Raw genomic sequence first — 13,134 nt, 5'->3', positions numbered from 1 at the left:
GTTCTCTGCTGCCTTAATTCTTGCCACTCTCACTGCTTCAGGGCACTTCTCTGGCTCAGCCTGTCCCGAGTTAACAGCACCAGACAACAAAGCTGCCCCCTTCTTTAAGGTTATCTGCTTAGCATCCTTTTGGCACTTAATTGTCAAGCCAAGTCAGTATCAGACATGATCAACAATGCATACAGAGGAAATCTCTTATTGATTTAACAGGAAAGTGTACGCTAGGAAAGAAAACCAACCTGCCATGTCAGCCCCAGTGAACATGGGAAAGCAGACCTGGTGGTGGGCAGGTACATACAACCCAGGAATGCCAGCCAGGCACGAGGGAGAAGGAGCAAGGAGGGTGGAAAGGTCACCGTCTTGAGAGAGCAAAGAACCTGTGGGTTTGGGCATGCACAGTTTAGGTCTGCCATGCAGAGAATATGTGCTGCTTTCTGGTATCCATGGCATGAACAGCCATGTGTACTTTATTAAAGCCATTAATGAGGGACAAGAGGTTCCATACTCACAGAGCAAACACAGGAAAGTCATCAGCTTGTTTTGTTCCTGGACAGATGTAAATTGCACAAAATTGTAAACCAAACACAAATACCCAGGACCTTTTTAGTGGCACTGGGATCAAAGCTGCAGCTGGTGCTCCTTCCTGCAAAGCCATCACTGTGAAGATGAGAACCTGCTTTGCGTTACCAGCAGCAAGCCTGAGAAAGACCTTGGAAAGTCCTCCCTAAATAAAGATGATTCCAGTTGGAAAGATCAAAGGCAGTTTGCTTGCTGCAGGAGTAGAATTTTGTATTGCTCTGGACTCTGCATGAGGAGTAAACAGTGCCTCTCCTGCCACAAAGCAGCTGCCACTGCAGCTCCCCCCCACATGCCTCAAAAACAAAAAGAAAGCCAGCAAGGCAGGAACAGAAACCACATTAACTCATACAAAAAAAACTACTGCTTCAATCTGTAATGAGCATTTCTCTTCTTGAAGTTACCAGTGCATCCTACCTGAAACACAGCTTATCGCAATGATGTGATCAGATTGTATCTGCAACCTACTCTGAAATACGACTCCCAAACCACCATACAGAAAAATCTGAGTATTTGTTAACAGGAGGAGAACTGCTCCAAGCAACCGCTGAGCAAGAGCAACCAGAAAGGCTGGGTTTATGCTGTCCCTCTGCTCAAAGACAGTGGCTCCACCTTCCCACAAAGCAAAGCTCATTCCAAGGTGGAGCGATCGCTTACAAGCATCATCATCACCCCTTCATACAAGTCCCAAGCACATCAGGTAGGCGAAGATCCTTGAGGACTTCTCCTACTAATGGTGTCTCAGGGCAGGAACCCAAGAGAGCAAATCCACTTACAAAGTTTCTCCAAAGTAGATGCCCCAAACTCCCCTTCATTTCTATATCATGTTCCCATGATATGGATCTCACCAGCAATTTCTCTTCTGTTCACAGTCCTCCCAGGTCACAGACACGGGTATTTGAAATGTCACTACTAGGACACGCAACCACCTCGTCCTTAACATTTTCAGGCCGTACAGAGCAGCTCCCATCGATGTGGAGACAACACAGCTTCCCTGTGCTGGGTAAGTACTTTCCAATAGGGGAATCCCAAACAAGACTTCCACCCAAGCAGAATGGCACGTCCAGTCCCAGGAGCTTTCCTCAGGCTGCCAGCACCCTTCGCGACTTTAACCTTAGTATAAGACACTCATTCAGGGATTCAAACAAGAAGTCTGAAAGCTGGGCTCTCAGTAAAAGATAACCCTCAAATGCTCATTTGCTTTCAGGTGGGCTGTTGGAAAGCCGAGACAAGAAGGAATGTCTCCTTCTGAAAAAAAAAAAAAGACAAGCACCTCCCTTGCTCCCCGACCATGGATTTTGGTAGCTATATGTTTTGACCTCTTCAGAGAAGCGCTATAGGACAGGGGATCCTGTTCATGCTTTTGGCTTACTAGCGCCATACATAAAAATTCCATGAAGTTAGGTGTGCTGGCTAATTATAGCAAAGCCGTTTAAAGACTGTTGAGGGTGCAGGGCAGTAAGGGAGGCGGTATCAGAAGGGCTGAAATACTTCATGTGGGCTGCGCTGTCGAGACGTCGATCACGCTAATTGGCCATAGACAAAATACTCAAGTATGCCAAAGTGCTTGTTAGCAGAGAGCTGCTCCTGCAAGCACATTTATTCCTGGTAAAGCGGATGCTTCTGCTGAAGCAATCGGCACCCAGACACCAAATTCAGGGCGTCAACACAATCGAGCTTTATTGGGACAATGATAAAGCTCATACTAACTCATGCCTAAAGAGTAATTAAGATACCATTGATATCTATAATGGTGTTTTGCAACTTTAACTATTACACATGCAATCATAAAGACAGAGCAGAAGCCAAAAAAAACCAGAAAACTGTGAAATAAAGACCCTGCAGCCTCCCAAGTTGCTTTTTGACTGCTGACAGTGGGAGAAGACAGCACACGATTTTTCTGCGCTGCAAAACTCAGGCAGACTGATGGCTTCCACTGACCTACAAAAGTACCTTGAAAACTTCAAGTTTAGCTATGTTTATCTGAGGAATGAGGCTAACTTGCTGTTATCTCCAGATTCAGTTCAAGAACAAGTCTTGGGTTGTTTAGTGGGCTTTTTAACCTTAAAAGAAGATTAAAGGGTTCAACTGGATTTGCTGACATTTCACTTATAAGGAAGTAAGAGGTGGGTCATGGAAGAAAAGCAATTTGTTAGCGCCCCACACTACCTGCAGGGGAAAAATAGCTCCTGCTCTAGCTGCAAGTTATAATCCCATCTTCTTTTGCAGCACAGAGTGGCACAGGCTCCCCAGAAACACAAAGAAACAGAATCAGGAGGGGAATGTCCTCTTAGGACATTTTGCTACAGGCAGCAGAACAGCCATAATCCTGTTTTCCTCACTTCTCGAGGCAGTGAACAAAAAAGTACATTTTTTGGAATGTTCACTTCTCACACACAAAACTTTCAGCCCAGCTCGTGTGTTTTGTGATCATATCCACCTTTCCATGTGCCACATTCACCCGTGTCTGCATCCACCTCGCTCAGCGCCATCAGTGAGAGCGAATTGCTGTATTTCAGGACATCCTCCCAGTTCATCTCCAGTGGGACAAATCCTGCAGGAAAGGGGATGACCAGAACTCAGCTCACCTCCCACCTGACCCACCTGGTGGCCCCTCCACAGAGAGGGTCGCTGAGGAACCCTCTGGTGCACAAAGCCACCATGGGGCAGAGAAGGTGGTGGAAGCTGTCTGACAGCAAGCAAGAGGCTACAGTAGGGTATGGTTTGCACAACCTCTGTGCACGCTGTCTCTCTCCCTCTCCAAACTCTTCCAGGTCAAGACTGATCACTCTTTGCCACTCGTAACTCCCCACGGCCCAGCTACAAGAGGTCTGGGTGGTCTCCGCATCTGAAGAGTCACACAAACCCAAACATTGCCAACTGAGATTTTGCTAGAAGATTCTTTTTATCTCAGAAATGATTAGCATATGAATAGTGAATAAAAACTTTTAAAGAGACCAGAGACTGATACCAAATTGAGATCTTCAGCTTCTGAATGAGACCTCAAGAATAGAGGCAGTTCATGCATTCATGCATGTAAGGGGTCTCAGATGCCACCTTGAATCACTGGGCAATGTCACAGACAAGATGAAGATTACCAAAACTGAATGCTGGAGGGGTTTCTTGCCATTCCTGATGTAAGAATTATACTGTATGGGCCCCTTAATAAAGCTGTACAACTATTTCAATGCTGCTGCTATCTCTTGTCATCAAGCTAATGGAAAACAGACATGAAATCAATTAAAAAATAAATTAAAGAGGATGTATTTTCAGTTTAAGTTAATAAAGGTGATCCTGGGACAGACAAAAGCTTCCTTACTTAGAACTTGGCGTTTCAAAGGATGCTGGGGTATTTTATGTCAAATGGAAAGTCTTCAGCTACAAGCACTTGGCTGGCCAGACTCGGGGAAATCCCTAAGCTCCTGCTTTAAGTAGGTAGTGAATTTTCATGATCATCATTCTTACTTGAGGTACTGGGTTTTCACACCATTATTCTTTTTACAAGCTGAAAAACACAGGCTTCCCCGATACCTGAGCTTCTCCCCTTGTATTCCACAGGGACAGCCCAAGTGCAGGTGCTGAGGGCGAGGGACTGTGGACTTGCCTTCTGCTGTGTCACTCGGGTGCGATTTATGACCTGGGCATAGGACACTATGTTCTAACGGTGGTGCCCTACCATCCCCTGCAAACACACATCCTTTCCTCAGGATGGGAGGGGAAAAAAAGGCACCTTCCAGCAGCCTGGAAAACCACAGAATCCACTGAGTTTATCCAAAAAGGAATTGTCATCACATCAGGCTGAGAGGCCACAGGTTTGCATTTGTTTTCTCGGTGGAGAGCTTTAACTTGATCTCTTTTGGCAGCCATCTGGCCCCGCAGGAGCTGCCACGGTTCTCTCTACAGCCGTCTCAGCACAGACACCGCACTGAACTTGACTGGCTGAGAGCCCTCCACCATTTCCATCTTCCGCCTGTGAGTGGGTGAAAGTCACCTATGTGGTCCATCAAGGCTTTCTTCCCAACCGCAGAGGAGGAGGACGCAACTCAGAGGCTGAGCCATTGCTTGCAGGACAGGCAGAGGAGCTCCAGGGTGGTGGAGCTGGAACAGGTGGCAAGAACAGCTGGTGATAACCCGGCTGCGCTGGTAGCTATGGATGTACCACCCCGTGGATGAGAATTCAAGACCTTTTCATTAAGACATCATCCCAGCTTCCAGATGATCCCTTCCTCCTCATGGGGAAGTGTCTCTTGCCTCATCTTCTCCCGCATCTCTCTGTTTTAATTCAATATAATAAAAGGTTTGGAGCTGGGACTTGCCCTCAGGTTTCCATACTACAAGGCACTGTCCCCATTTGTACTAGAAAAAAACCAAGCAATAGTTCATAGCTATCACTTAGAAGAGATCTAATCTGAACCTCAAACCAGTGATTTAGCAAGAAGCGACACACAACCTGGAATTATCTACCACGCTTAGTCCGACAGCTTGATTATTTTTTTTTTTTTAATTAAACCTCTTGAGCAGCTGAACAAACTAAACCATCAGCCTGTGCTGGCATTTCCAGATCACAGGCACAAAACCCACCATCCATCATGGGTGTGTGTGACCATCTTCATACACACCACCCCAGCCCCAGAAGCCTGAGCAGGAAAGGGGAAGGACGTGGCGAAGGTGGGACCCCATGAGCAGGACAGCAGGGACGGACACATATTCAAAAGCAGGGACGGACATGTATTCAAAACCACATCTCGCTAGTGTGAAAGGTGGTCTGAGCCTGAGGAACGAGCTCATCGTCCTCGCAGCTGGGTGACTCTGCCCCTTCAGCTGTACCAGATGGACAGGAGGAAGAACACAAGCTTCACAGCTCAGCAATCAAGAAGCAGCTTCCAAGGAGGAAGGGAGTGACAACCTCTAAATAACTACAGCAGGCAAACAAACAACCAGGAAAAACAAACCCAAGAACTTCCCACCTCAATATAAAAAGACCACACTGCCAAAATTTTCCTCACCCTTCTTGCTTAAGCCTTATGCTAAAAGAGGACAAGCATCAGTGCTTTGTTCCCTGGCAAGGGACTCAACCGTTTGAGCTCTGCATCACAGGGCGTGAACACAGAAGAGCTGAAATGAAGCTAAAGCTCCTCTCCTGCCGCAGTGGATCTTAGTTTGGGGACAACTCTATTTCTCTGTTACCAGACGTTTGCTCAGAATAGCGCTCAACATTCCCGTGGCAAGAAAGCAATGCAGGGGGTGAAAGGGTGTGGAGAGAAATGGATGCAGTCATGAATCGCACCCTCTGTTCCAATCCTCACATGAAAAGCTTCAAAATCCTTCTTTCAAAATCCTTCTTTTATAATCAAAGGTTTTTCCATGTGATAAAACTCAAGACAAATTAGGCTTGCCAAGTCCCTCCTGTAAAGGTCAAAACTTTATTTGTGATCCGCTGGCTGGGAAAGCAGTGATGCTCCTCCAGAAGCAGGACCAGGACCCACCACATTTCCTGCTGCAACTCAAGGCCAGCGGCAATGAGGGCAGTCAGGGTCTACAGAAAGAATTTCCAGTAAACCTAAACAGACCTCCGATATTGCTCATCCATGGGCATCCAGGTCACAAAGGCAACTTGTATCTGGTATCAGAAAGCCTAATTATTTTTAATCAAAGTAAAAGAACATATCTTCAAAGCCAAGCAAGAATAGAGTCTAAAGATCATTAGCATATTTCTACTTTACTCATTCTAAACTGTGAAAGACTGCAGAACTTCTAGATAAAATGTCAAGTCTTTAGCTATAGTAATTACAAATCATTATAATTCCCCTGACTGTGTAACTTAGTCTCAAGAATAAAACTTCACCTCAAAGCACCAGCAGCTCTGACACAACAGCAACTCTGCTACTGCAGCAGCCCGGAGGAAAATGCTCCAATCTGTTTCTTGCCTGTGTCAAGAAACGCAGCCTCAGCTGCAAAGCACTACCAGCTGCTTATTCTCCAAAATAAAACTTTATTTTTAGCCTAAGTGCTTATTCAGGATCTGTGCGAGTATTGCGATTAAGCTCTCATGCCCATTGAAAGCTCTGTCAAATCTGCAGGAGATGACAAATAACGATGCAGGCTCCAGCGCAGGAGATGGTCTGTACAACTGTCTGCACCATCAGCACCTTCTGTTCGGCAGCAACAGAGGGGAACTGTGCCAGGGGTCAGAAGAATACAGTTTAAAGCTGGATTTTATGTAGATGGAGGGGAAAAAAACTTTACAACAAACCACAATAGCCAGAGCTCAGTTTCCTGTGACTGGGGATTTGCTCTCAGAACATCTGATCATTTGACTGACATTGTACAACCAACTCTGCGCTCCACAATTATCACTGTCTCCACGCTAGCGTGAAAGGTTTGATAGTACCCGAGCTACCACAGCTCACTGCTTCCCCAGCAGTCCTACACCAGCATCAGCCTCAGCACGTGCTGCTCCATCACAAAGCCAACGGGTTTGCTGTCCTGGAAGAAAACCAGCCAGGATATGAAGAGTTACCCAGCATGCCAGTGAACTGAACTAACTCAGAATGGGGCCAACAAGAGCAAATGCAGCACAGGGTTGTTTAGCCTGGAGAGGAGGAGGCTGAGGGGAGACCTTATTACTCTCTACAACTCCCTGGAAGGAGGTTGTGGAGAGGAGGGAGCTGGGCTCTTCTCCCAAGTGACAGAGGACAGGACAACGGGGAATGGCCTCAAGCTCTGCCAGGGAAGGTTCAGACTGGATATCAGAAAAAAATTTTTCACGGAAAGACTCATCGGGCATTGGAATAGGCTGCCCAGGGAGGTGGTCGAGTCACCTTCCCTGGAGGTGTTTAAGGAATGGGTGGATGAAGTGCTTAGGGGCATGGTTTAGGGAGTGTTAGGACCCACTGGACTCAACGATCTGGTGGGTCCCTTCCAACCTGGTGATTCTATGATTCTAGGGAAAGGCTGGACTGCGAGGCTGGGCGTTGCAAGAAGCAGCCACAAGCTGTTCAACCCTGGCTTTGAGCCCTGGCATACCCTGGTCTGCAAGGAAAGAGGCAGCTCCTACACTACCTCACCCTGCACAACGCGTCTCCAATCCCGAATGTGTGTCAAGGCTAAAACACAAACCAGGACAAAAGGGTTCAAACAAAGAACTCACTTTCACTCCTGCTCAGCAATCTCTTTGCAGCTTGGGAGATAAAACACTATTCCTGCAACTGCCCAGCCAGGACTACCAGCATCCTCGCGCTGTGTATGTGCTCATGCTGCAGGAGAATGTTAAGTTGTTGCTAGGCTGCACGGAGCAGTCTCTTATTTTAATCACATGCCTGTTTATTCTTGTAAAAAAAGATATGGTGAGTAGCAATCCAAGGCATCTCCAAAATGTTCCTTATATTCACAGCTGGGTCTGTTTTCTCACCAGACAGTCCAAAGTATTCTGATCATCAGCATAAGCACCTTCCCACTCAGACAACCCCCCCCCGTTTCTCACTCCTCCAGAGGAACAACATGAAAGCATGACTGACCAGACAAGACCTCAGCTGAGCAGAGAATCTAAACCCACACAGCAAACAATTTTTCAGTTATATCAAATAAATTTGAAGTAATTTTGAAAAGACTATAAGTAGCATTATAATTTCAAAGTTATTTCCTAAGTTTAATACACCTGAGCAGCTGATTCGCCTCTCTAATGCAGCAGCCAGCATCCTAAACCAATCCCACTTGACGAAGAAACATCCCTCTGCAACTTAGCACTTACTTTTGCACTCCTGACATTTATCAATACAGCATTTTACAGCTGCCTCCTCAGTACATAATATTAATGCATCCACTGATGAGGAACACAACCTGGGTCAGCGCAGACAAAAGATGAAGCAAGACCACTTGTGGTGACTCGTGAGGGCAAGAGCCGAAGCAAACTGCTGCTCTGGTACATGGGTCTCACAGCCAGGAGTAAACCACTGCAGACAGTCCCTGCCTCACTAGGAACAGAGCACATAAGCTTTCCTGGCAAGCCAAGTGTCACCTGTAGGTCTGGCATCCTCCAGAACAGCAGCTTACTGTGCTCCTTGCTCTGCTGTGGTACAGCCCAAAACCTTCACAGAAAGATGGAGTAACTCCAGACTCCTGTTAGGAAATTACATGTCCCACCATAACAATAGCAACATATGGGCTATTTAACCCAAAGGAAGGACCCTTATTATTTGCTAGGTTTGGCAATTTGACCCTTCCTGACACAGAGTGAACCTCCTGCTCCTAGGGAAGTTTTCTGAACTGAGCATTTTACTGCTCCATATAAAGCTTTGAAAGGCCCGTGTTCTGCAGTGACTGACTCCAGAGCACACCCGAAGCTCCAATTTAACCTCCACTTTTTACTGCCACACATACATCGCTTAAGCATCAGCACGCAGCTGGAGACAAAAGACCAACCTTGTGCTGATGGTCACCTTTCCATTCAATCAGAAGCCACGGCATTTGTGCCGACAGCTTCGCTGCAGCGGTATTTGCCTGGCATTAGATATCAGCATTTGTCTCTTGCTCTGTCAGTAGCTGGAAGCAATTATCCTACGTGCTGTTACCGGCCGACGCAGTGCTGGGTACACATTTTCACTTGTCTCGGCAGCAGCACCTGTCAGCCCCGAGTTCGTTATGGCTTTGCTCGCTTCTGCCGTGCCTGCCAGCATCACCACTCAAGATCTCCACCGTGGGCGTGCAGAGCTGGGGTTCAGCTGTGAGCGAGGCTGGCATTTCAGCAACGAACTCGCTCTGTTTGTGGTTCACAAGCTGCCCCTGCGATCCCACAACACGCGTCCTGACCCTTCCCTCTTGCTGCTTGATGGCTTCAGTATCTACCCTAGAATGGCACTTGACTTGAGTTAACCCTTCATAACACACTGGAGCTAAAACGAAACTACAGAAGAGTAAAATCAGCAGGAATACCAGCTGAAGTTGGGTGTTTCTAACTGAGCATCAAATTAATGGCACATCATCTGCACCTCCTGGTGCTTGGCTTGGCCCTAACTTGTTTCTGAGAGGCATCAGACACAAGAAGGGGTTGTTGTTTTCTCCCCCTGCCCCCAGCTAACTCTCTTCATAGCAATGTTGAGCCACAAGTATTTCAGTACAAAATTCTGCCGCATTTGCGACAAGACGACATCAGCCAAGAATAAGCTCTAAATAATAAATGGGAATTATATTTTCCTCTAGAGAAGCCAAGGCATGAATTTTCCATATCTATGAAAGCTGAGCAAAAAAAAAAAAACCTGAATAATCGAGAGAAGCTTGGAAGAAAGCTAATGCTCCTAGCAGGGGACGGCAGCAGCAACACAGCCCAAGCCTCTCTGTGAGCATCCTCTCAGCAGCCTGCTGCGAGGGGCTTTTGGGAGATGTGCTGCTGTTGGCTGTGACTGTTGTGCAACCTATTGCTCACCTGGAACCTGACTGCACTGCTAACAAAGCTCAAGGCTTACTTTTACAATGGTGACTCCTGTTGGCCACTCTCTCTCCCTGCTAAGCACGCTAACACTCATCATTAGCTGTAGTTTTTCCCTGTTGTGATTGGGGCAGCATTAATTGCTCCCAAATAACTGTCACTAATTAGTCTCAGCATCCTTGTTAAACCAAAACTGGGTGACAAATTGTTTGCACTCTCATCCAGGACATTCAGCAAACAGTCTCAAGCAAGCTTTCTGTGAGCAGATGCCTTCTCCCACAAATAAAAGAGAGTTCTGACTTCAGATCAACCCTCTGGAGCTGGCAGGATGCAACAGCGGAAAGAAAGAAAGAGATACAGAGCATTACTGTGAGTGCAGAGCAGCAGATTAGACCCTGCTGCCTTATGCACCATTCAGCAAGTTCAGGTGCTGTAAATTTAGTAGCCAAAAAAACATGAGCGGATGCAGCAAAGGCTCCTCCGTTTCCCACTACCAGGTCTGAGGGCACTCACGAAATTACATCCGAACAAGAGGAGAGCGCTCCCAAAGCCACCAGGGGTGTTGCTTAAATATTAGTGTGTTACTAACAGACCCTCTCAAGGCAGCCTGGCAGGCTGCAAGCTGTCTTGAGGCTGTAGAAAAATAGAACCTGAGAAGTGAATGGGAAGTCAGCAAAGAAATGCTTTTACTGTAAGATTTTGAGATGGCTATGTGCAAGGTGGAGAGATGCAGGAAGGCTACTCCAGAAGGCAGCCGGGGAGAAGGCTCCCACACCCACAGCAGCAAGAAGACGTCATGCCACACAAGCAAATGAAGCAGGGGACTGCGGAGAGGAAACTCGGGAGCAGCAGCCTGGAGTGATGCCATTGTGGGGTTTTAAAATCTAGCGGTTTAATAAGGTCTTTGCTCCGTAACTAAATAGCTCCTGTAAATAGCTTAAGGGCTTATTGATACACAGGATGTCCTCTCCTGTCAGGCCATTCTGGCAGGCTGCAGAAGAGCCCCAGCCCTGCAGGAAGGCCGGCTCCTGAGCCGAGCAGCCCGAACACAGACCAGGTGTTGCCCTCGCACACACATACAGGCTCCCCAGGTAACGCTTGTCTCACTGAAGTGTTCTGCAAAGCGCACACCCACACTTACTTACAGGCTGAGTTACTGCTAATCAGAAATTCGGTGGCACCTGAAGGAGCATCAGCAGCATGCTGAAATAAAGGGGTTTGTCATCATTTTCAGCCAGACATCAAGAGCCCCATTTGTAACATTCACATGCTTTAGTGTGCAGTTACCCATTCACTGATGCAAAGAGTTTTCAGTATGCAGTTCCCTGAGGCCCAGAACTATAAACCCCCCATGAATTAGCCTTACATGAAAGGCCTATTTTAATTTCAGAAGCCATTTTGTCCTTCAGAAGCCTCCAATAAACAGTTCTATGAACTGTACGAGCCCTAAGCAGCCTCTCTCCCACGACAATTGCATGGGCACAAGGTTCACACCCGCAGATGTGGTGGCTGAAAGGTGTCCTCCCCCCAGTGACCCCAGTTAGGGCCACAGCAGCCTGCCTGGACTTTCTGTAACTACCTGTATCACTGACTTGCCTGTAATTACCGCCACTGCCGGTGCAGGCAGTTCTGTGGCTTCTCCTGACCCCCAGGATGGAACAGGTCTGCTACCGGTGTGTTGGTGGAAGGAGGAGGAGGATCACCCCCTCGCTGCCTTGGGGCGCTGTGCAAGCAGAAACCCCCACGGCTGAAGAGCCAGTGCAGGGATGGCCACACAAGCGATGCGTACTTACACACCCAGTGGGGCTGCAGATCCCAGAGCTACCTCACCACCATGTAGGCGCCTGGGAGAAGGACCATCCATACCACCTCCCCAGGGCATCACCTCGGCGTTTTCCTGTCTTCCTCTGACAGTTCTGGAGAAGTGAAGGCCTTCAGCCCCTTTCCTACTGACCTGCGAGTCAGCAGCTGGAGCAACCCCTTCCCTCTCCCCTCTCCTCCTGCCCGAGGCATCCTTTCCCTCTCCCACCTCCTCCAGCCCGGAGCACCCTTCTCTCTCCCATCTTTTCCAGCCTGGAGCACCCTTCTCTCTCCCATCTCCTCCAGCCCAGGGCACCCTTCTCTCTCCCATCTTCTCCAGCCCAGGGCACCCTTCTCTCTCCCATCTTCTCCAGCCCAGGGCACCCTTCTCTCTCCCATCTCCTCCAGCCCGGAGCACCCTTCTCTCTCCCATCTCCTCCAGCCCGGAGCACCCTTCTCTCTCCCATCTCCTCCAGCCCAGGGCACTCCTCTCTCCCATCTCCTCCTGCCCAGAGCACCCCTCTCTCTCTCCCTTTCTGCAGCTGAAGCTGCTAAACTTTCCCTTCCCCATGGCCTGCAGAGCTGCTGCTCCCTGGACCTCACTCTCCCCATAAGACGCCCACAGGAGATGCCTCCTGCCTCCCTTCACCCTCCCAACAGGAGTTTAAACCAGGAACACGAGATCCCAGCAGGTTCCCGTGCGTTGGGATCTGCAGTGGGAAAGCGTCCACAGGAGCCACACCTCCCAGAGCACCAAGGAAGAGACCAGGAGCATCCAAGACCGCTCCGGGGTCAGCACGGTCTCGAACCCGCGTCCCCGCCGCCCCCGCCGGGTCTCGAACCCGGGTCCCACCCCACCTGCAGCCGCTGGAGGTAGGAGGCGGGCGCGTATCCCGTCTCTCCGGAGCCGGCGCGGGTGACGAGCCACCAGTGCTGGTTGCTGCGCTCCAGCAGCAGGAAGGTCTCTCCGGCGGCGAAGGGCAGCGAGTTGGGCTCGGCCGAGCGGAAGCTGTACAGGGCCCGGTACATGGCGGCGGCGGCGGCGGCACCGGCGCCCGCACCCGCCGCGGCCCGGCTTACCCGCCCCGCCCCCGCGCGGCGCCGCTCCCGACTGCCCCCTGGCGGAGCGGCGGCGCCACTGACACCGCCCGCGGCCCAGCTGACACCGCCCCGCGGCCCCTCCCCGCCCCGCGGCCCCGCTGCAGACCGGCAGGGGGCGCCAGCGGCCGGCGGAGCGCGAGGACCGGCGGGGGACCCACATAGACGCGGGAGGGACCCCGGGAGGGACCCCGGGAGGGACCCAAATAGACCAAGAGATGGACCCTGATAGACGG

General features: G+C 49.4%; 1 protein-coding gene across 1 annotated transcript in view; it reads right to left on the bottom strand.

The window, feature by feature from the left end:
- Positions 1 to 12,906, bottom strand: part of NCKIPSD (NCK interacting protein with SH3 domain) — a 48,288-nt gene extending 35,382 nt beyond the window's left edge. The window contains exon 1 of the mRNA XM_054076318.1: positions 12,659 to 12,906. Within this exon, the coding sequence (XP_053932293.1) occupies positions 12,659 to 12,829 (171 nt within the window). The 5' untranslated portion in view covers positions 12,830 to 12,906. The remainder of the gene's footprint in view (positions 1 to 12,658) is intronic.
- Between the last annotated feature and the right edge of the window lie 228 nt (positions 12,907 to 13,134).

This window comes from Cuculus canorus, chromosome 11 (genome assembly GCF_017976375.1).
Source record: "Cuculus canorus isolate bCucCan1 chromosome 11, bCucCan1.pri, whole genome shotgun sequence".
Classification (NCBI taxonomy): domain Eukaryota; kingdom Metazoa; phylum Chordata; class Aves; order Cuculiformes; family Cuculidae; genus Cuculus; species Cuculus canorus.
The sequence above is the reverse complement of the archived record's forward strand: the minus strand, read 5'-3'. Positions and strand labels throughout refer to the sequence as shown.